General features: G+C 42.5%; 1 protein-coding gene across 1 annotated transcript in view; it reads left to right on the top strand.

Moving 5' to 3' along the window:
- MYO3B (myosin IIIB) overlaps nt 1-23,207 on the top strand; it is a gene marked incomplete at both ends in the record, with an annotated part of 382,969 nt that overhangs the window by 168,510 nt on the left and 191,252 nt on the right. The window contains 11 exons of the mRNA XM_082658151.1: nt 667-763; nt 1,727-1,843; nt 2,590-2,694; nt 5,088-5,171; nt 6,215-6,417; nt 11,048-11,146; nt 11,468-11,582; nt 18,556-18,682; nt 19,483-19,693; nt 20,495-20,642; nt 22,023-22,176. Of these exons, the coding sequence (XP_082514277.1) occupies nt 667-763; nt 1,727-1,843; nt 2,590-2,694; nt 5,088-5,171; nt 6,215-6,417; nt 11,048-11,146; nt 11,468-11,582; nt 18,556-18,682; nt 19,483-19,693; nt 20,495-20,642; nt 22,023-22,176 (1,460 nt within the window). The remainder of the gene's footprint in view (nt 1-666; nt 764-1,726; nt 1,844-2,589; nt 2,695-5,087; nt 5,172-6,214; nt 6,418-11,047; nt 11,147-11,467; nt 11,583-18,555; nt 18,683-19,482; nt 19,694-20,494; nt 20,643-22,022; nt 22,177-23,207) is intronic.

Below are 23,207 nucleotides of genomic sequence, written 5' to 3'. Positions count from 1 at the left end.
AGGAGGGGGTGGGGAATCATGATGTTGAATGGAAAAAAAGTAAATTTGCAAAATGAAACCACCAGTATGATATCATTCTTATAATTTAACATACCAAATCTGTGTATTATGGGTACATATATGTGTATGACCAATATTTTTAAATTGGAAGGATACCCACGAAATAGTGGTCACTCAGGAAAGGGGAGTGGGATGGAACATGGGTCCCAAAGGGATTTAGAATAAACAAGATAAAATGTAAGCATTTATCGATTCGTTGGTATCTGCTATATTATTCTCTGAAGTTTTCTGTAGTTTCAAAAATTTCTCAAGAAGTGTGGGGTGGTGCTGGTGGACAGCAGGAGGGGACCTCAAGGGAAGTACCCTAGTGAGAATTACATGCCTGACACTGAACAGAAAATAATGCAAGGAAGTGCTGTGGTTGGCACGTAAGAAAAGCAGATATAAGTGTTAGATGGGCCCACTTGGCTGTGCTCCTCATGGCAGCGGAAGGCTTGAGCTCTGGAGCTCCCCTTCCCCCCGGGGGGCCCTGAAGTGATGGGGAGAGAGCTGGGGACCTGGACCGGACTCGCTCTTCCTGTCCCTTCTCTGAAGTCTCTGAACACGTTGTGTGGTAAGACTGTGGCTGAGTTGTTCTTGTTGCCTACTTTTTGCTGTATTTTCTAGGCATGAAAGGATGCATACCAGAAGACCCTACCATGTGGGAGATGCTGAAAAATACTGCCTTGAGGATGATTTGGTCAATCTCGAGGTTCTGGATGAGGTACTAAATATTTAATAGACAATTTTCACCAATGACATTTGTTTCACATGAGTGGTGTGACCTTTCTGTTGTAGATCATATTCTCCTAAGGTCACTTGAAACTTTAATTGTTTGTATAGCCTTGGGGTGAAGCTCAGGAACATTTGGTTGCTGTGACTATGATCCGGTGTTGTGTGCATTTATAGTCTCCCAAATGTCCTGAATGATGACGAGAAAAGGATTTGGATTTTTCCCGTAAAGGCCTTTATATTGTAGGCTTAAATGATGTATTAGATCAGCTGAAATTATTTTCTGTTTATAGAAAAGTGCAACTTAACCCTTAAATTAAGGTAGTTGTTTGCTCTTCATAAAGAGGAGCTTCATTTAGGGAAATAGTGAAGCTAATATAGCTTGAATTCTAAATTTGGAAACTGTGATAATCCCCATTTAAAATATGCATGTTTAATAGAGCTGTTAATTGCACTGGAGCTGCTTCTGCTGATTCTAACTCTGGGGACCCTTAACTGCAATGCATGAATCACTAAAGTGTGATATAAAAGTGTTCAATTCTGCATTCCCACCACATAAATTTTAAGTGTAATGCTTTGAGAAATGAAGTTACAATTTGTCTGTACTTTATTAATAGTAATGACCTATTAAATTAAATTCTAAATAGAACATTTTGGTTGGGTGAGACATGTTTTTCATAATAACAGACAAAATCTTTGTTGCATATGTCAGAGTCTCTTAGCAAGTCCTAAGTGGGCCGAATTCTTTTAGCATATTCCTAATTTTTTCTTTTTTCAAGGCAAATATCTGCATTTAGGATCATTAGGGTCCTAATCAATAGGATATGACTTAAATGGGCTATTTTAATGTTTTAGAGAAAAATATTCTCGTAAGAATACATTTGTTGTTATTTTTAGGATCACTCCCTTGACTGGAAATAGTGTTTACTCTCAGTACTATTTATCCTCTTCTTAGGATACAATTATTCATCAGTTGCAGAAGCGTTATGTGGACTTACTGATTTATACATATGTTGGAGACATCTTAATTGCCTTAAACCCCTTCCAGAATCTAAACATATACTCTCCACAGGTAAGGGATCCTTTATGATCATGGTGCTCCTTAATAGGAAATGTGAAATCTCAAGGGAAAATGAAAAGGGAGAAAAAATGAGAATAAAATTATGTCATCCTGGGGCTTCCCTGGTGGCGCAGTGGTTGAGAGTCCGCCTGCCGATGCAGGGAACACGGGTTCGTGCCCCAGTCCGGGAGGATCCCACATGCCGCGGAGCGGCTGGGCCCGTGAGCCATGGCCGCTGAGCCTGCGCATCTGGAGCCTGTGCTCCGCAACGGGAGAGGCCACAACAGTGACAGGCCCGCGTACCGCAGGAAAAAAAAAAAAAAAAAAAAAATTATGTCATCCTAGGGGTGTACATACCCCAAACTGAAGATAATAATGCAACACAGATGGAATTGTTACATTTTGGGGGTAACTTTTTAAGTTAATATGTAACAAAACAGCTAACATTTATTTAGGGCTTACCACATACCAGGCACTGGGTTACGTTGTTTATCTCTCACGAACCTGTGTGACAGGTAATATTATTAAGCCTGTTTGGCAGATGAGGACACTTAGCATAGTGAAGTTAATGCCCTTCCACAAGCTTAGGAAGCCAGTAAGTGAAGAATTGGGATTTGAAGTCAGCTCTATAGACTCCAGAGCCTCAGCTCTACAGCCTCCCTGATGCCACAATTCTCCTAATAAGTGACGAAGCCTTGGTTTTGTGGGCAAAAAGGTACTGGGACATTAGAAGAGTTCTTTAAGTTAATGTTTTTCAGTTTTCCAGACTTTATCATGGAGTAAAACGTGCCTCAAATCCCCCCCACATATTTGCATCAGCAGATGCTGCTTACCAATGCATGGTTACTTTCAACAAAGACCAGGTAAGAACTTACTGCCCTTCCCCACCGAGTCCCACAGTAGGATGTGTTCTGTCCTCCTCTGCAGCTCTTAAGTCTCCCTAAAAACTTTCCATTCTGGTTGCTGGTGCTGACTCAAGGAAATAGGCAGTAAAATAGTAGCTCAGGGGAACAGGAACAGTGATAAAGCCAGAGTAGCAGGAAAACGTGAAAACCCTTTTCAAGGAATGTGAAACGTCCCTATCAAGGGCACTCACTTCCCCTGGGAAAATATAATAAGGATAATCCTAATATGAATATAAGAACATAGAGCTAACACAAACCTGATGACGTGGCAATGACTGTCATAAAAATGGGATGGAGAATGACGGACATGAAGTTCTTTCCAGTGAAGGTCTCAGAAATTTCATGGTCCAGTCCTTTTTGTATGAAATACTGCACACAGGTTGATAGTGCTTCTGCACCACACTGTTTAGCTGCTGAGAAATTGTGATGAATTGGGTAAAGACTGAACAAATCTTAAACTCAGTGCTAGTTAAACACAAAGCTCACCCATACGTTTTAACTTTCTGGACCTCTGATTCACAGTGGTGGCATATCCAACCTTTGGCCCTTCCTTTACTTTCAATATGTGTGTTTTCCCTTCTGTCTTCATTCTGTTTGAAATAGAAACAATCTAATGTGGTGGGAAATTTTATGAGAGCAGCACAATGTGTATATTTCCTGAGACCTGTGAAGTCCCAGCTTTGGATTTGCTGAGGAGCTGATTGAAATTATAATAGTGCCAGTTACGAAATGGAGTACCTGGATTCACTATGTGTTAGAAACTTGGCTTCTCCACATTCTTACCTTTCCCAGAGACTTGTGGAATGTCCGTAGAATTCATAGAAAGGAAGGAAATGAAGAGCGATATATGTGTTTCTCAAGTTAAAAAGTTACCCCACTGTGTTATCTTTTTCTCTGACACTAAATGTGTGTCTTTACCAACACCAGCCAGTTCTCCAATTCCCTGACACCAGCTGGCTGTCTAACAATTCAGTTCCATTCAATTCTGATATGAACTATCCATGTTTAGCACAGACCTCACAGGCTCAGTCCCCAGACTGCCGCTACTTCAGACACCAGCTGTGAATGGGGTACCCAGGCTACCTACACTTCCTCCTGGCTGACTGCAAATTCAGGGATTCCCACAGCCCCGCACAGGTTTGATAGTTCACTAGAACGACTCACAGAACTCAGGAAAACACTTTACTTAGGTTTACTGGGTTTTTATAAAGGTTACAACTCAGGAGCAGACAAATGGAAGAGATGCATGGGACAAGATACAGGGAGGGAAGTGGTGTAAAGCTTCCACGCGTTATCCTCCCAGGCCTGCGACATATTCACATCGGAAGCTCTCAGAATCTTGTTCAAGAGTTTTTATGACTCAGTCAATCTCTGGCCCTTCTCTCCTCCCCAGAAGCTGGGGTAGCGGGGGTGAAATTTCCCACCCTCTAAATCATGTGTTTGGTCTTTTATTAACCAGCCCCCATCCTGAAGCTGTCTTGGGCTCCACCTTGAACCACTTGGTGAGCAGTTAGGGTTGGTTGAAAGGGACTTGTTTGTGAATAACAAAGGATGCTCTCATCACTCCCGTCATTCAGGACATTCCAAGGGTTTTAGGAGCTCAGTGCCAGGAACCAGAGACAAAGACCAAATATATGTTTTTTTATTATACCACACCCACTAATCTCCTTTATATATACATAAAGAGCTCCTAGAAACAAATGGTAAAAGACCAATAATATATATTTAAAAAAAGGCAAAATATGGACTGGTCACAAAAAAAGGAAAATATGAATGACCTTAAACTTACGAAAGGATGCCCAATCTCACTCATAATAAAAGAAGTGCAAATTAAAACTGTACCGAGGTATAATGTTTTGCCTATCAGACTGGCAAAAATCCAACATAGCCATTTGGTGAGGGTGCAGGAGAACCGACACTTTCATATACTGATACAGTCCTTAGGAAAGCAATTTGGTATTATCTATAAAACTTATAAATGTGTTTACCTTTTGGTCCAACAACCCCATTTCTGGGAATTTATTCTACAAATGAACCTGCATATAAATATAATGACCTACGTATCAGGTTATTCATTGCAGTATTGTTTGTAATGACATCGGGAAAATCTCAAGTATCCATCAATATGGGATGGGTTAAATAGACTATGGTACATCTGTATAAGGGAGTGACAAACTACTGAAAAGGTTGAGGAAGCTCTCAGTGTACTGAAATGGAAAGATTCCTAAGATATATTGCTCAGTGAAGATTTAAGGTATACAGTGGTAGATGTTATATGAAAACCATAGCTGAACACACAGGGTGTCTACTGTGCTTTGAATTCTTCACCAACACTTCATTTTCTCTGTTAGTGCATTGTCATCAGTGGAGAAAGTGGCTCTGGGAAGACGGAAAGCGCCCACCTGATAGTTCAGCATTTGACTTTCTTGGGAAAGGTATTGACGACCTGCTTTCTGTATCGTGGTTAGAGGACTGCGTATTTTCTAAATAATGGAAATACTGGGTTTTATTAGGGGTTACATAGAAACATTCCATCTTTGTTATGTTCACCTCCTGATCGCTAGGCCTCTTAAGATGTCAGCATGTCCTCCACCTTTCACATAGTGAAGAAAATAATGCCAGCACCAATTTACTAGATTATTGGCAATTAAGTTTTCATGTTTTCAGTGTAATACAAACATTCAGCCATTAAGTAGTAAAAGTGGTTAAACATTAGAAGCAGGAGCAGGGAGCGCCACTAAGGAGATTAAAGGGTCGGAAATAGAGCTCTCTGAACAAAAGTTGAGGGAAATGGAAATTCTCAGCTTGGGGAAATGGACATCAAAGGGTTAGCTTTAAAGATACCCTAGCAGTTGCTTATACTCAGAATTAGTGTATTAGGAGACTAGGAACAAATTTAAGAGTATTTTTTACAGATGAGGTTTATTGAATATTATAGTGAATAACTGAGAAAAGTGATGGTATCTCTCTATTTAAAATTCTTTCTGGGCTTCCCTGGTGGCGCAGTGGTTGGGGGTCCGCCTGCCGATGCAGGGGACACAGGTTCGTGTCCCGGTCCAGGAAGATCCCACGTGCCGCAGAGCGGCTGGGCCTGTGAGCCATGGCCGCGGAGCCTGCGCGTCCGGAGCCTGTGCTCCGCAACGGGAGAGGCCACAACAGTGAGAGGCCCGCGTACTACCAAAAAAAAAATTCTTTCTGAGCTCTTCAGGCATTTTATCTGTCAAGAATTTTAAGAGAAGTGTAGTTGGTTGTAAAAACTAATGACCTAATCTAGCCTCATCTGATGCTTATACATCTGGGGAAATGCTCATCGGAGAAAACAATGCTGGTGATTGATGCTAATTTCCCCAAATGGAGTTTTTCCCCCAGAGGATAAATGTGAAATCTGTGGACTGGGTGGTGTGGGTGGACCTTGCGTGGCAGCTCTATTGAAGTAATGTTTCTGGAGGCTCCTCCTGACTGTTCTTGTTTGGCACAGGCAAATAATCAGACCTTGAGAGAGAAAATTCTGCAAGTCAACTCTCTGGTGGAAGCCTTTGGAAATGCATGCACTGCCATCAATGACAATTCCAGCCGTTTTGGAAAATATCTGGAAATGATGTTTACACCAACTGGAGCTGTGATGGGGGCAAGAATCTCTGAATATCTCCTTGAAAAATCCAGAGTTATAAAACAGGCAGCGTAGGTGCACTATTTTCTCGCTCTGGCTTTGCGCTGCAATACAGACTGGGCGGCTTTGGGAATTTTCATGGCTCCATTCACCCTTGTTCTTAGCATCCTTGCCCCCCATCCCCACCCCCAGCCTCCCCAAGAGCAAGGAATTATTTAAGCAGAGGATAAGTGGTGACTTCTAACCTAAAAGATGTTTACAAGCAGAGTAGAAAGGGCTGGGTGGGATTACACTGGGATAGGTATGCCCATTCTTCCTGAGTTTGTTATACCAGGTAGAATTTAACAATATGCAGTTACTTTTAAAAATCATTAGGTCCCTTAAAATTGAGCTTGTCTATCAAAAAAAAAGCACTGAGAATATTCCACATGTTCATTTTTTCCCTAGATTGAGAGAGGAAAAAAACTTTTGTTTTAAGAAGAGCAGTATAGCAATAGTCCAATAGCATGGACTGCCCCTGGTTCAAGTGCTGGCTCTGACCTTGACTATGTGACCCTGGGTATGTCCCCTATCCTCTCTGTGCCTCCTCTGTGAAATGGAGATGCTACTAGAGCCTACCTCATGGGTTTATTGTGAAGATCAGTGAGTTTGTTTATATAAAATGACTTCAAAAAGTACGTGGGTTGGTATATGTGATCAGAGAGTTAGCCACTGTTATTACTGTTGCAGGACACCAGACGTCCTCAGGGGCCTGGCTCCCTTCATGCATTAATCAGTAATTATCTGTTGAATTCCCGCTGTGTGCCAGTGCTGTGCTCTCTGTTGGAGTTGCAAGAATGAACAAAATAGACGAGGTCCCAGTGTTCATGGGGCTTGGAGTGGATAGGGGATGGAAGATGGGTGGGCGGCCAGGATCGGGGTGATGGGGTGGCAGGGGAATCACAGGCATTAAGCACAAAAAACTGTAAATGCAGACCAAGTGTGATAAGTACCAGGAAGCAAAGTAAGGTGCTGTGAAGGTAAAACAGGAGAAAGGGCAGTAACCTAGTCCAGGAAGAGAGGGCTCCCTGTGTAAGAGACGTTGAATCTGAGGATCACTAAGAGTGAGCCAATGAGATGAGATGGAGACAGGAGTGGGGAGGAGGGAGAGAGGAGCAAAGACAAGACTGAGGCAGGTCCTGCAGGGCTTTGGAACCAGGCTGAGGAACCTGATTCTAAAGGCAATAATAGGAAGCCATTTGACATTTTCAAGAAGGGGAGTCTCGAAAACCAACTTGCATTTTGATATAATGAAATAATGGCTCTGGCTTCAGTGGGGCAAATGGATTGGAGGAGATGCGAGAAGTACAGTTACGACATTGAGACCACTAGGAGGCTGGTTTCAAATCCATGTGAGCGGGAACGTTAGCCTGCGCTGAGGTGGTAGCGGTGGAGATGGGGATGCAGGGGAGCTGATGCATCTGAGAAATACTGTGCAGGTAGAACCCACAGGACTTGTTTTAGGTTCAGAGCCCCAGCATCTTCTTTTATCATATACCTGCAGTTTCCTCACAAAATAGGGACTGACATGAAAATTAAACAAATGTACCGAAGGCTAGAGTCAGTCATTTTAGCTTCCGTGTGGTGTCTCGATTAATTTTTATGAGGTCCCTACTTCTTTCTTCCCAAATTAGGGTGATTTTAAAGTTTAGGGAGCTACCTCTGAGAGAATGGAAATTATAGTTTTCTGTGTTCAAATGTAAAGTGGTCTTTTATAAGGAAAATGTGAGGAGGGTTCCAGTCACAGCAATGTCACTTATTAATATAACTATCCTTATACCTTACTTTCCTCATATGCAAAAAGGGCATGATAAAGCCAACCTCACAGGGCTGTTATGAGAATTAAATGAGATGATATGTGATTTTTACCAAATATAGAATCTGAAACATAATTGGTACCTAATAAACCATAACTTATTATTATTAAATTTAGTCAATATGATAGCACTAATGGATAAAGTAGACTGAAGACATTGGATGAGGAGAAGATGGGACCTGTGCAAGTTCTGTTTGTCTGACCTTTCTGGTCCTGTCCTCCTCCAGCACATAGTAGGATTCTCCTTCTTGGAACCCTGTGGCTGAATATGGTCATAGGACTAGTTCTGGCAAATGCGCATTTAATGGAAAGACCCTCCAGAGTGCTGGCAAAGTGCAAGATGGTGGCTGCTCCATCAGCTTGGGCCCAGTGACTCTGATGAGCAACCCCCCCACCCCCTGCACCGTGACCCTCAGTAGACAAGTACTGTGAGCAAGTACTCTTAGCAAGAAGCTAAGACTTTACTGAGTTAAGCCACTAAGATCTTGGGATGTTTGTTACTGCAACCAGATGGATGTCAGTAAGCAAAGCTTGGAAGAATTGAGCGCTGGAAGTATCTGCAAAAATCTATAGGAAGGTAGGACCACAACGGGTCAGCCAATGCCTGCACTTCTACCAGAGGCGGAAGAACAACTGTCATTCATGCGGGGCATACCAGTTCATGAGGCCCTGTAAAGGCCTTCCCGTCTCAGTGAATGGTTGCCACCATCACCAGATACTCAAGGTAGAAAACTGGGAAGCAACCTCCAGGTCCCTTTCCCTCACCACCCTCATTCATTCTATCTGGATAGTCTTTTAGTTGTTTTTCCAAAACATATCTTTAAGTTTACCCTTGTTCTCCATCATCCCTGCCATTACCCTGTCCCAGTCACTCACTGTCTCACCAGATCCTCCTAATTGGTCTCCTTGCATCCATCTTAACTTCTTACAGTCTAGTCACACACTTACAGTTTAAGACACTTCAAAGAATTCTAATTTCATAATCAACAAAATCCTCATTATGGCCTGACGAGGCCTTGTGTGGGCTGACCCTGCCCACCTGCTTCTCACCAGCCTTCCTTTGTTCTACATGGATATCATGCTCAGAGCCTTTTCGTATACACTGCTCCCTCTCTTGGGGATGCTCTCCCCCTTCTCTCTGTAGCTCCTCCCAGTCCCTTCTCATGCTTCACAGTTTGATTTTAGTGTCATTTCCTTCCAGAGTCCTTCCCTTGACTTGACGCAAGTGGCCCTCACCCCACAGCATTGTTCATCTCAGTCTCTTGTTTGTTTCTTTCAAAGCCCTCATCACCAGTTTCCCCGTTGATTCATCTGACTCCATCACTAGGAGGAAGCTCCAGAGGGCGTGAATCCTCTGAGTCCTGTATCCCTGGCACCTAGTGCAGTGCCTGCCATGCTTGGCACTCAATAAGCTTATTAGTTGAGTGAACAAATGGGTGAGAAATGGCAAGTAGAGACATCTAGAACACAGGGCAGAGCTAAGAATGTATCAGAAGAGCTTGGACAGGATGAACAACCAGAAGAAGACTAGGATATCCAGGAGACGCTGAAGAAAAGAGTGGGGCCCTTGTCACAGATAGGGACAAGGAGTAGAAGGAAGACAGGTTTCTTCCACAGAGCTACGTTGGCCAAGGTGAGGATTTGAGAAAATCCTGGGGCATCAACAGGAGAGAATGACCTCCTCCAAAGGAGAGAAAGGGATGTAGAGCAGGGCTTTTCAAACTATCTTTGCTGAAAGACTAGCTTTTTCAAAAAATATTGGGTTGGGCTTCCCTGTTGGCGCAGTAGTTGAGAGTCCACCTGCCGATGCAGGGGACACGGATTCGTGCCCCAGTCCAGGAAGATCCCACATGCCACGGAGCGGCTGGGCCTGTGAGCCATGGCCGCTGAGCCTGCGCGTCGGGAGCCTGTGCTTCGCAACGGGAGAGGCCACAGCAGTGAGAGGCCCGCGTACCGCAAAAAAAAAAAAAAAAAATTATTGGGTTGGCCCAAAAATTTGTTTGGGTTTTTCCTTAAGATGTTACGGAAAAATCCAAACGAACTTTTGTGCCACCCCAATAGTAGTTCACAATCTATTGTGAACCAATACTTTTGTAAAATGTAATTGAAATGTATTATCAGAAAAATTATCATACTCTTAGATGTCATAGCAATATCACTTACTATAAAATGTCTAGACATAGACTTTCTAGTTCCTTGTCTTATCATAGCTGACAGCAATCCACAGACCACACTGAGAGCAGCACCCATCCGAAAGAACCCTGGTCAGGGTGGCCTAAAAGAGGGTGCATAGCAGGAGACCAGGGGACGGATGCAAGCCATTTTGAATCATATTTGAGAGAATACAAGTTTGAGAGAGTAGTCACCTCTCTTCTGCAACCAATTCCCCTCCCTAACTTGCTGTACACCCAGCTAGCTGCTTCCTGTCTTGGGCTTCAGTAAAGTAGGGAGTTTGGCTGATCTCTCTAAGCTGGACATCACTGTCTCTGAAGCAACATGGGCTACAAACAGAAGACGAGTGGCACAGACACGTAGTCATTTGTTCTGGAAAGATCTCTAAACATATGTAACCTGAGCTGTTACCTATAAATGTTCCATTCTCTAAAACCTCCTTCTGCATATAGTAAACATAAGTGTGTTTAATAGTGTGACATTGTGGCAATTACTATACTAATCCTATCACTATTGCTATTCTGTAATTGGGAAGTAGCATATTTAATTGCCTGTAAATGCAAATTTGCTACAGAATAATATTTTGCACAGAAAGGAAACTATATAAATTACTTGGAGTGGGGAAGCCCAGAATATATTGTTAGTAATGTCCCTTTCCTTTTATTTTTTTCCAGGGGAGAGAAAAATTTTCACATATTTTACTATATTTATGCTGGCCTTTATCACCAAAAGAAACTTTCTGAGTTCAGACTTCCTGAGGAAAAGCCTCCTAGGTAAGTGTCGGGGGTTTTAGTTGTTAATTTTTAATGAATATACAATTAGCAATGGACAAAACTTGGAAATAGTGCGCTTCTCCTAACTGGACACTCAGTCCCTTTAGCTGAAATGCCCACATGAGATGGCAGGAACTACATCTCCCTTTGCATTTTCTAGAAAGTTCAAAAACTCAATTGCAACCATTTTACTCAGCATGTGCACCATTATTATATCACTGTAAGGAAATGCCCTTGCAAAGAAGGAGCCCAATGATGCCCTGGTATTTGGGGTGCCATTTCCAAGTCAGTGCTCATTCTGTTTGGTCATACTCTCTGTAGGTACATAGCTGATGAAACTGGAAGGGTGATGCACGACATAACTTCCAAGGAGTCTTACAGAAGACAGTTTGAAGCAATTCAGCATTGCTTCAGGATTATAGGGTTCACTGACAAGGTAAGTGATTGTCAGCGGAGAAAGAAACTCAAGTGTTAATATTCTTGGGTGAATGTGAGTGAAGGTATGAATGTTCTAACTTGGGGCTGGACACTTGCTTTTCAAATGCCACGCTGGTCATGTTATAAGGTCTTGCTACTCAAAAGTGTGATGCGTGGATGAGAAACATTGTCATTACACAAGACTTGTTAGAAATGCAGACTCTCAGATCCAACTAAGAACAGCAGAATCAGAATCTCCATTTTAATAAGATGCGAGGTGAACATTAAAATATAAGTACCCTTGTGAGTGCCACGTGCCTGTGAATTGTCACTGTCATCAGTTCACGCCAGCTGTGATAACAAACACCTAAACAATGCTGCCCTTTTCTGAGTTGGGGTTGTTCCAGCCTAGAGCGAATTGTGTAATAGGAGTATAGGAATATGTAGGTTACCCCCAAGCCACAGGAGCATATTTATGCAAGTAGTTCCTTGTGCCCCCAAACAAATTAATTTAAACCTTTTCAACTTTCTTGCAGTCACTTCCTTCTCCATGGCACACAGTTGCACGTTATTAGCCATAGCTCTAAGTACTGTACTACCCTTATCATACTAGATACAGGCTATCTCTATTAAACATATGCCAGAGGTGACAGAAAATATTTATCACTCTAGGCTCAAATATTACTCTGTGGTACATTTATGTCATAGTTTCTGGGCTTCTTGCCATCAATTTTGTAAAATATACAGATTCTTTTGCTTTTCCAACAAAGGAGGTGAATGATTAGGAGGTAAGTGAGAGTGTTTAAATCTTCAGGGATTAGATTACAAGACACTTGAGTTACCCTGGGACAGCCACTCTGGATAAAGGATTGCTTTTGTAATCTATTGGGTTTGGCCAGCCCTTTCCTCCCCAGCATGGTTGATTTTAGTCATAAAAATACTTTTCTTCTTTCTAGCCAGCTGTTAATTTTCTCTGTCAGCCTCCCATAGACTTTAAACTGACAGACAGTGGAAAATCCCAAGAGTCAGATACAAATAGAAATATATTTCCCTTGGCTCCTTAGAGGAGAGCAACTAAACAGGTTCCAGCGTTGTTAAAGGACCTTTATGGTTATTAATTTATAGAGCTGGTTGTTATCAAAGGTGCATCACCAGAAAAGTCGAAGTTCAGTGGAGATGGCAGTAGAGCCATTTAAAGTCACCTGGGTCATGCCCAAGTGTTTAGGGACATACTTTCTTGAAAGGGTACAGGAACAGTAGAGAAGTCAGTCATGGGGTTAATAATATTTTGCATTCCATAAGTACAATCATGGTTGCAGAATACTGTGGAGAGATTGGTACTAGCTCTAAAGGAAAGGCTATAATATCAGCCCTGTCCAATGATAGAAATGTGCTGCAAATAATAATAAAACAGATGCTGTTTTAAGATAACAAAATTAAAAATGTGAAGTATGTATCCTTGAAGTAAGCCATCCCTAACCCCTATGGGAAAAAAAGTCTAGTAGAAATGAATGAATGGCTGCATAAATAGATATGAAAATAAAGAAACATAAAGGATGGTAAACATTTTAAATTTGTGCCTGGTCTGGACTGTTAAATGAATAACCAGACTGGAATTATATGTATATGTGTAGGTATTCACCATGTCCACTGTTAATTCATACTGGAAATAAACACAATTTATGTCAGTTAGCAGCCCTGGAAATGGAAGGAAGAGTCTAGATCTTATCTTTCTTATCCTTAATTCTTTGGTTGTATCTCTGTCTGTATCTCTATAGACAAACCATTTTGCTGAATCGACTCAGTTTGCTTTATGTTTGTAAACTCAAAGTAGTTTGACTACATTCAGAAAGATTCAGTTGACTGTAGTCAGGCAGTAGATGCTAAATAGCTGATGTAACAGAATTTCTCTTAAGTTTTTCTGAGGGACATTTCTAGACAGAGCTTGAATGAGCTGATCAATTTAATAAAAATTATGGATGGTCCCTATCCTTTCTTATAATGTCACTAATTCGGATGCCCTTCAGTTTTTCCAAAACCCTTAGAGCTCCTGGACTCAGGAGCATGAATTAAGTTCTGGGACACCAGCCAAAAGTATCTGAAAGAACCCTTGACCCTACGTTTATTGTAAAGAAATGTCACTGGTGGAAGGAATCTTCCAATAACAATGAAGTCCTCATGGGGGTGGGGGGTTATACTTAAAACCCTATGATAAAGATCAGTGCTTTTCTACTCTTTGTTTGTTTGGGTTTTTGTTTGTTTGTTTTTTCCTTAACATCTTTATTGGAGTATAATTGCTTTACAATGTTGTGTTAGTTGCTGCTGTATAACAAAGTGAATCAGCTATACATATACATATATCCCCATATCCCCTCCCTCTTGCATCTCCCTCCCACCCTCCCTATTCCATCTACTCTAATTTTTGGATTAAACCATACTGTTTTTGTTTAATATTATGCTTGTCTTGCTGGTATATGAATTATCATAACATTAAATAACTTGAGTTTTAAGTATGTTTATGTTTAATACTACATGAAGAATTTTTGGCAGGTTATCTGTGATGGTCAAGATTGGACATTTACTGCAGATCACTTGATGAAGAGGTCAGGGAGAAGGCTTTGCGATTAGGGCAAAGTTTTTTTCCTTTTCTTCAAAACAGATTATGAATTGGGAGAGTACTGCTGAGGATAGACTGAGGGTTATATGTTAAAATGTTAATTGGGGGTGTTGAGGATTTCAGGTGTCTTAAAGACAGTAGGACTTACCATTGACTTTAAAAACAAAAAACCTTTATTGATGTATGATTGACATGCCAAAAAAGTTTTTTCTAAACCAACTACTGACTTGCAAGTTACAAATGTTGTGAGCCTCTGAAAAGGGAACTGAGTAAAGGCATTGGAATAGAGCCTGCAAGGGAGAAGGCCCTTCAGCTGGGCCTAATGCAGTGCTTTGGGCAAAACTGGTGAAAAACTCAAGACATTAAAAAAGAAGCACGGTAAAGAGAGACTGAGAGGGCAAGTAAATTCCTAGGGATACCAGAGACACAACTGCCACGAGATGCCCATGAACCCAGCCAGAGGTAATTTCCTTAAATCAGCTCCAGGCGAACAGAGAAAACCAGGATTCTTCTCAACTTTCCACTTAGCCTCAACTCTATGGAGAGAATACCTATCTCAGTGAAAGAAGTATCTTCTGAGAAAAAGAGAGAAGAAGCCAAGACCATACATCCTGCATGGGGCTTTGGTGGAGAAATGCTTCCCCACTTTTGCTGATTGGTGGTGAAACTGAATTCACACTCATCAACAGTGAATTGGGAAACCTAATTGGAGGAGTTGTTAGACTTCTTAATACATTTTCCTGTCTTGAGTGAAGTGGTTCCATTTTATCATATAGAAAGTTGGAAATTGGTAAGAAATAAAAAGAGAGCAGCTTAGCAAGATTCTATAGGAAAGGCAGGGTTACCAGGAAAGGCTTCATAGCTAGAGATGAGGCAAGAGAAAATGAGCAAGGTAAGGAAGGTGAAAAATCCTTCCCAGGCTGGCTATGCGGGGAAGAGAAGAGACATTGGATTAAGTATTAGGGAGGAGGAATAACCCCACAGATGGACATACTACTGATTGAACTCTACCCTTATATGAGTAATGTTTTGACCTGAACACAGGAGTGGATGTAGGTTCCTAGGCCAGAAAAGAAGAACTAATTAGCCCAAGAATGGGACTAAAGAGTCAAGTGGAATAACCTGGAAATGGAGCAGGGGGGCACTGTAAGGCTGATACCTCCGTAATGAGGTGATGAGCGTTGGTCACCCCTTCTGGAGTTCCCTTCTCTGAACCAAGGAAGGAGACCCAATCTGCTGTTAACTTCAGTCTTTTGCACAGTGCTTGAACCCCAAAATTTTTGCTGAAGGTTATAGGTAGTTCTCCTCTTTGAAAGAGGAAATCTGAGCATTATGCTGAAAAGAATATTGTCAAAGACACAAAAGGTGAGGGTGTGGTCTTTGACTGTCATTTCCTTTGGGGATGGTCATCCCAGTGGTGAAATGCCTTATTTTGGGAGGTTTCATAGCTTGTATAGTTACACATGGTGTGTGTGTGTGTGTGTGTGTGTGTGTGTGTGTGTGTGTGTGTGTGTGTGTGTGTGTGTGTGTGTGTGTGTGTGTGTGTGTGTGTGTGTCTGTGTATGTTTTAATTAGAAGAAATACTTTTTTCCCTAAGTATACTGAGAGTTTTAGATAAGCTCTTTTTTCAATGCATTTTTTTAACTTAATTAATTTATTTTTGGCTGTGTTGGGTGTTCGTTGCTATGTGCGGGCTTTCTCTAGTTGCGGTTAGCGGGGCTACCCTTCGTTGCTGTGCGCGGGCTTCTCATTGCAGTGGCTTCTCCTGTTGTAGAGCACGTGCTCTAGGCACGCAGGCTCAGTTGTTGTGGCTCGCGGGCTCTGGAGTGCAGGCTCAGGAGCTGTGGTGCATGGGCTTAGTTGCTCCGCGGCATGTGGGATCTTCCCAGACCAGGGCCCAAACCTGTGTCCCCTTCATTGGCAGACGGATTCTTAACCACTGTGCCACCTGGGAAGCCCTAGATAAGCTCTTGAGGTAACTGTGTATAGAAATGACAGATACAGAACTCACTGCTGTGGAGTCTCTGTTTTACTGTCAGGGATCTGCTTCTGTGGGGAGTTGCTGGATGCATTCTGTAAGCCTCACACTGTATTGATCAAGGTAATGAGGTGCTGTCATGTTAAATCCATGCTAGTCCCAGAAAACCTGTTTGGTAGGTGTTCTCCTTAGCCACTTTTAAGTTGTGTGATTAAAACAGTGATTCTTGAAGTCAGGAACATGACATCTTGCCTTTGATTTAGGAGTTTGAAGAACAGTATTTTTCTATAGTGGAAGCCCAGTTTAAAATTCTCATTTGTGGGCTTCCCTGGTGGCACAGTGGCCTGCCGATGCAGGGGACAGGGGTTCGTGCCCCGGTCCGGGAAGATCCCACAAGCCGCAGAGCGGCTAGGCCCGTGAGCCATGGCCGCTGAGCCTGCGCGTCCGGAGCCTGTGCTCCGCAACGGGAGAGGCCACAACAGTAAGAGGCCTGTGTACCACAAAAAAAAAAAAAAAAAAAAAATTTTTCATTTGTCTTTGTAGCATTGTCATGTATCCAGCAGATGTCACTGTTACAGTCCGTGTTCAGCTTTTTGGCTTTACTGAGCCTTGTTTGCAGAAAGGCTCGATTTGGAGACAATGCTTTATCAATGGTCTATGACAGTTCCTATTAGTTTGCTGCTCTGTATAGTACTAAATCAAGTTCCCTGCCAGAGTATTTTTTGTGGAAGTACTTTTCTCTATCTATAAGCATAATATGCAGAAATTTCCTGGCTGTATATTTCATTTCTCACCTACAGGAAATGCAAATATTTAAATAAATAATTGTACTTTATTTATTTATTTTACCATTAATGATACTCATGTATTCCACTTTCAGTATAAAAGAGGACTTAGAGCAGCTGAACTTTTTTTTACCCCCATCACTTCTGTTTTTACCAAATGTGTGGAGTTTTCTTCCCCACACCAACCAATTCTCCTACAATTCAATTCAATTCTGACACTGTCTGACCTGGAGTTAGCTTCTGATCACACAAGTTAGGGGCTTTGTCCCACAAGACTGCCCCCACTTCAGATACCAGCTGCAATTCCCATGTTCTCATATTTCTGATGGACTGGCTGTAAATTGGGAGTTCCCAAGACCTCCCCCTCCTCAGGTTCAATAATTTGATAGAAGGACTCACAGAACTCAGGAAAACGGTTTACTTACTATTACTGGTTTATTATAAAGGATACAACTCAGGAACAGACAAATGGAAGAGATGCATAGGGCAAGGTATTGGGAGAGGGGACACCACCTCCTTTTACCACCTTCCTGTGTTTGCCAACCCAGAAGCGCTCCAAGCCTCGTCAATTAGGGATTTTAGTGGAGGCTCCATTACATACGCATGACTGATCAAGCCATTGCCTACTGAGGATTAACTCCATCTCCAGCCAGTATCCCCTCCTTGAGGTGCGGGGTTCCACTAAAAGTTCCAACCCTTGAATCACTCCGTTGGTGCCTCTGGCAACCAGCCCTTCCCCCACCTGTCCTCCAAGAGTCACCTCATTAGCACAGACTCAAGTGTGGTTGAAAGGGGCTTATCGTGAATAACAAAGAACACCCTTCTCAACCCTATCACTCAGAAAATTCCTGGAGTTTTAGAAACTCTTGTGCCAGAAATGGGTATGAACACCAAATATATATTGGGCTGGCCAGAAAGTTCATAAAAACCCGAATGAACTTTTTGGCCAACCCAATATTATTATATTAAAACACCACAGATAATTTCTAGTGAGTCTTTCAAAAGATTTTCTGACCTCCTTCATGACTATATACCCCATAATTCAACTTCGAATGTTCTAGTGAAACATCAGTGAATGCCCTGCCAACTGTTTCATAAAAGCTATATTCAGAAGAGGTTAAGGAAACATATCCACTCTTGTTTTGAAGAAAGAACCATACCTGAATTTGGGAGCTGGTATTAGTTAGGGTGAAAGGCTAAAAGTGGCTGAAAGAACAAAGATCAGTTCTCTCTAATGTAAGCATTCCAAGGCAAGAGTTTCAGGTTGTACAACATCACTGTTCCATCAGGTCATCGGTCTCAGGCACCCTAATCAGTGGTGCGGTTGAGGCTGGGTTGCTGGGAGCTCCATCCAGCAATAACGGACAAAATGCCTGGAGGAGGCAGGCTCCATTCTGTAAGGCAGGCCTGGAAATGGCCTGCGTTGCTCTGCTTGCTCCTTCCTTAAGAATTTAGTTACGTGGCCTAACTGCAAGGGAGGCTTGGAAAATCTTTTGTGTGCCCAGGAGAAGGGGGAGGATGGACGTTGGTGGACAGCTAGCAGTTTGCACCACAGCACAAGTGATCTAATTGACTGGCAGTGACCAAACATGGTTCTTGATGTCCTTTTCAGGAGGTGCACTCGGTGTACAGAATTTTGGCTGGGATTTTGAATATTGGAAACATTGAGTTTGCAGCGATTTCCTCTCAACATCAAACTGATAAAAGTGAGGTGCCCAACGCAGAAGCCTTGGAAAATGGTAATTATTTGATGCCTGTGCACTGTGTGGCTAAAGTACACGTTTCTTTCACTTTGGGAGTTTTTCAGGACTCTGAAACATGGTGTTTTGTTGCTGGTCGTTCAACTGGCTCTGGGTGTTTTCACTAACCAGTATTTCCCAGAGGCTGTCTTGTAGAACATCAGTGTTCTTTTCATAAGTGGCAAATAGATGTTCTTCAGAAAAGAATTCCATGCCGGGTAACCCTGGGCAGTGATTCTCACCAGCGGCTGCTTTTGAAAATCATCTACAAATTTTTGAAAAAAATGCGAGAGGTTGGACCTCACTCTAAATTCACTGAATCAGCATCTGCAGGGGACAGAGTTGGCACCTATTTATTTTTAAAGTTCCGCAGGTAATAATGGCGGCACAAGGAATAAGAATCCTGAGTGAGAAAAAAACTGATTTAAATAAACACCTTTTGTGTTAAACTGTAGCACTTTTTATGGTCTTTAATATACTAATGTGCTTTGTGATTCTCCAAGAGCAGACTATACTCTCCAGCAACTGCTCCAACTTATTTGGCCAAAGACCACCTCCTTCCGCATTTTCTTCATCTAACATGTGTGAAGAGTTTTCAGAACAGTTTGGGAGGTATTGCATCAGTCTGGGTGCTTCTTGGGGTTAAGGACCCGGCTTGTTTATCCTTGGCCCTGAAGTGCTGAGGATGAGCCTGGCATGTAGCTGGTGTTGAGTAAATACTGGCTAGATGAATGGATGGATGGGTGGATGGATAGATGGATGTCTGCATTCTCCGGCATCATCCTTACCCTCTCTTCTAGCTGCCTCGGTTCTCTGTATCAGCCCTGAAGAGCTCCAGGAGGCCCTCACCTCACACTGCGTGGTCGCCCGGGGTGAGACCATCATCCGCGCCAACACTGTCGACAGGGCCTTGGATGTCCGAGATGCCATGTCCAAAGCCCTGTATGGGAGGCTTTTCAGCTGGATCGTAAATCGCATCAATACACTCCTGCAGCCAGACAAAAACTTATGGTAATTTCCCCCGGAGAGCAGAGGCCTTGGGGAGAGTTGTCATTCAGTGTCTCTTAGAGATTGCAAGAGGAAGCATTTGGTTCTCTCTTGGGTTTTCTTTAGTGAAGATCTCAGGCCATCTCCTTTAAAAGGTGCAGTGTTTATACCCGAGAGGCTCATGATTGACGGAGCCATTACAGTGCAGTGTTCAAGAGAACAGTCTTGGCTGGGAGCTGGGAAAACTGGGTTTGCATCCAAGCTTCACAGCTTCATCAGTGCATGTTCTAGGTTGTAGTTTTCTCATCTGTAAAATGAGTATAATATCCTCATCATAGTGTTGCTTTTAGAATCAACTAAGACATTTCATGAAAAGTGTTTAAAGCACAGTATCTCACAGTATTATTACTACTACAGCTTTTTCTTCGCTGAGCATTAGTGGTTTCTAGATTGTGGAAGAATTGACAACATCAAACTCTAGAGTCTTCTTCCAACTAAGCTTTGTGTGTGAGAAAGGAGAAGAATAAATGAGCAGCAGCTCCAGCGCCTTCAAACAGAGTGGTTCCTCTTTAATCTCTTTATAAATGGCGCTTCTGAGGAAGGTTTGAAAGGATTCTGCTGCTTTAAAACAAGAAGTTGGAAGTACTGTTGAAAAACTCAAGGAGCCAATGGTTTAACACACAGACAGTTTCTCCCCCGAAGGTGGCAGGATGCCGATTTCCCTGAGTGGCTACATGTGTTGACAAAATGCAGGCACGTATATTCTCACTGTCCTGAGATGGCTGTTTCCTCCCCTCAAAGGATTTATTCTTCTCTCTCATGCAGTACTTCAGATGGTGGTATGAACGTGGGGATCTTGGATATTTTTGGATTCGAGAACTTTCAGAGAAATTCATTTGAGCAGCTCTGCATAAACATCGCCAATGAGCAAATCCAATACTATTTCAATCAGCATGTTTTTGCTCTTGAGGAGGTAACAGTGAACTATGAAGGCACTAGAGCTGGTGGGAAAGGTGCCTCAGGCTGCTCAGAGTTTGAAGCAGAAACCCTGTTAGGTTAACAAGCCAAAGACTCCAAAGAAAAACCACTGGTGACTCAGCTCAGTGCTTTGTGACCACCTAGAGGGGTGGGAGGGAGGCGCAAGAGGGAGGGGATATGGGGATATACGTGTGCATATAGCTGATTCACTTTGTTATACAGCAGAAACTAACACAACATTGTAAAGCAATTATACTCCAGTAAAGGTGTAAAAAAAAAAAAAAAAACCCACTGGTGAGGCAATCCTGTCAAAATAACACAACAGTCTAAATTTAGTCTGGAAAAAAAGAGGTCTCGATTTCTGTGGAAAGGTACATTTCCTCCCTTGAGTGAAGCTGGTGACAAGCCAATTATTTAAATGTTGTTTCCAAACTGAATCATGTGCATTGCTCAGAATGCTACATTCTCTTCTGCTTTATTTAACTAAAAATATCTATGATCATGTCCAAAATGACTCAGGATGATCTTGAACTCAGGACACAGGTTCTTGTTCTTAACTCCCAAACTGCCCATCCCCATCCCCTCTTTTGCACACCAGACCCCACAAGAAGTGGTTGGGTGTCTTCAGGGAGGAATAAGAGATGTTCTTGGTTTTCTCAAAATGGAAATCTTTCCCCTGTTTAATGGTAAATAAAACAGGATGTGAAGCTAGTGGACGCAAAGGCTAGGGGCCCTTCTCCTCCACCACATCCTGTACCCCAACCCCAAGACTCTCCTGTATAAAGAGGGATTATGTAGTTGCACAAACTAAACGTTCTGACCAAGCTCCTTGTTTTAATACAGGAGCAAGGACACACAAACTACTATGATTAGATAAACACAAAGACATGGACTAAAAGTACCAGTATTGGTTTTATCACTGGAACTGGATAAATCTGTATTGCACTCTTCTCCGCACTCACTTGTACAAAACTAGACCTTATTTCAGTCCAGTTTCCTTCCGTTTATCTTCCTGGGATATCTGGAGTTTTTCTAGTTTTTAGTCTGAGATGATTCCTTTGCAGAATCCTTTGCAGAAGATAGAAATCTGCTTTCTTCCTGGTTTAAACCTTACTTGTCACTAAAATAAAAAATTTTCAGCTTCCCTTCCTTTCTACATCAGTTTCTCAATTCTGAGTCCCCAGGTCAGTGTTTGGGAGACAGAGAGCCATCCCTTCTCTTGCCACCTTCACCTGCCTACTGCAGAAGAGCCCTGTCCTACTCACATAATAAAATACACTCTGTTCAGTGTTGCCAGACACAAAAAAGTGCAGGCAAAGTGGTGGTACCTAGGCCAGTTTTGGGCTGGAGAGATTCACAATCCGTTTCCTTCCAGATGGAGTATCAGAATGAGGGCATTGACGTGACACCCGTGGAGTACGAGGACAATCGCCCCCTCTTGGATATGTTCCTCCAGAAGCCTCTGGGACTGCTTGCACTTCTGGATGAGGAAAGTAGGTTTCCCCAAGCAACGGACCAGACCCTGGTTGGTAGGTACCTTTTGTAAAAGGCATATACGTGCAGAAGAGAACTTGGCTACTGGGCTCACGTCATCAAATGAATGTGGTTTAAGGAATCTTTCCTGTGTATTTTGGCTACCCGGTGATTGTGAAAATATAGACCCTGCTTTTAATGAATTGGAATGTTCAGAACATGTCCTGGTAGAATTTGACGGCAAACCTGTCACCATCTCTCAGACCTTGCTCACTTTCCTGTTTCTGCAAATGGAAATACCTTTACCCTATGTCAATATCATTTTTTCCACCTTCTGCTCCCTTATTTCCCATAACCAGTACTTGATTCCCCTCCTTTCTCATGTCCTTCTCTCGTATCTCCACCTGGACACCCAGCCATCTCTAGTCCAAGTTTGTACAGAAGCCCCTGCTGGTCTCCTGGGTTCCAGGCTCATATTCTCCCCCTCTACCCTGGACATCCCCGCTGATTTAGTCTTCCTAAAGCTACCTTTTCATTAGGTTACCATTATCTATGAAGTGACAGTAAAACACCTCCTTCTGGCATTCAAGGCCCTCTGTGCTTTACCCCTGTACCTATTGACCTACTCCTCCTTCTTTGTGAATCTTCAGTGTTGCACATGGTCCTGTCTCTCACTTACATTGTGAGATCCTTGGGCAACAAAGCCCCAACCCTTGCATCCCTTTACTAGTTAGCACAGTTCCTCACACAGAGTAGTAGGTCGTCAGTCACAACAAAAGCAAAACTATTTGTAGAGGGAGGAACACGAAGTTTCAAGCCTTTTTCCCAGATGGAAAATTGATCTGTGGGAGAGATTCACTTCTAGGAGTTGAGATTGTCACCCTCAAGTGACTTCCTTTTATTTATAAAATTGTCACAAGTTGCCAAGAGGAGTATAAACCAGGGTTATTTGCCTTCCATGGAATATCTTCATAGTTCTAAAGCTAATTAGCTGGTCTCCTGGTGGCATCAGTGTTCATCCTAGGAGTTCTCAGAGCAGAGCATGATACCGTAGGGAACAGCCTGACACGAAAGACAACATGAAACA

This window comes from Grampus griseus (genome assembly GCF_964374135.1).
Source record: "Grampus griseus genome assembly, chromosome: 7".
NCBI lineage: Eukaryota > Metazoa > Chordata > Mammalia > Artiodactyla > Delphinidae > Grampus > Grampus griseus.
Note: the sequence above shows the minus strand (reverse complement) of the source record. Positions and strands in the feature narration are given on the sequence as shown.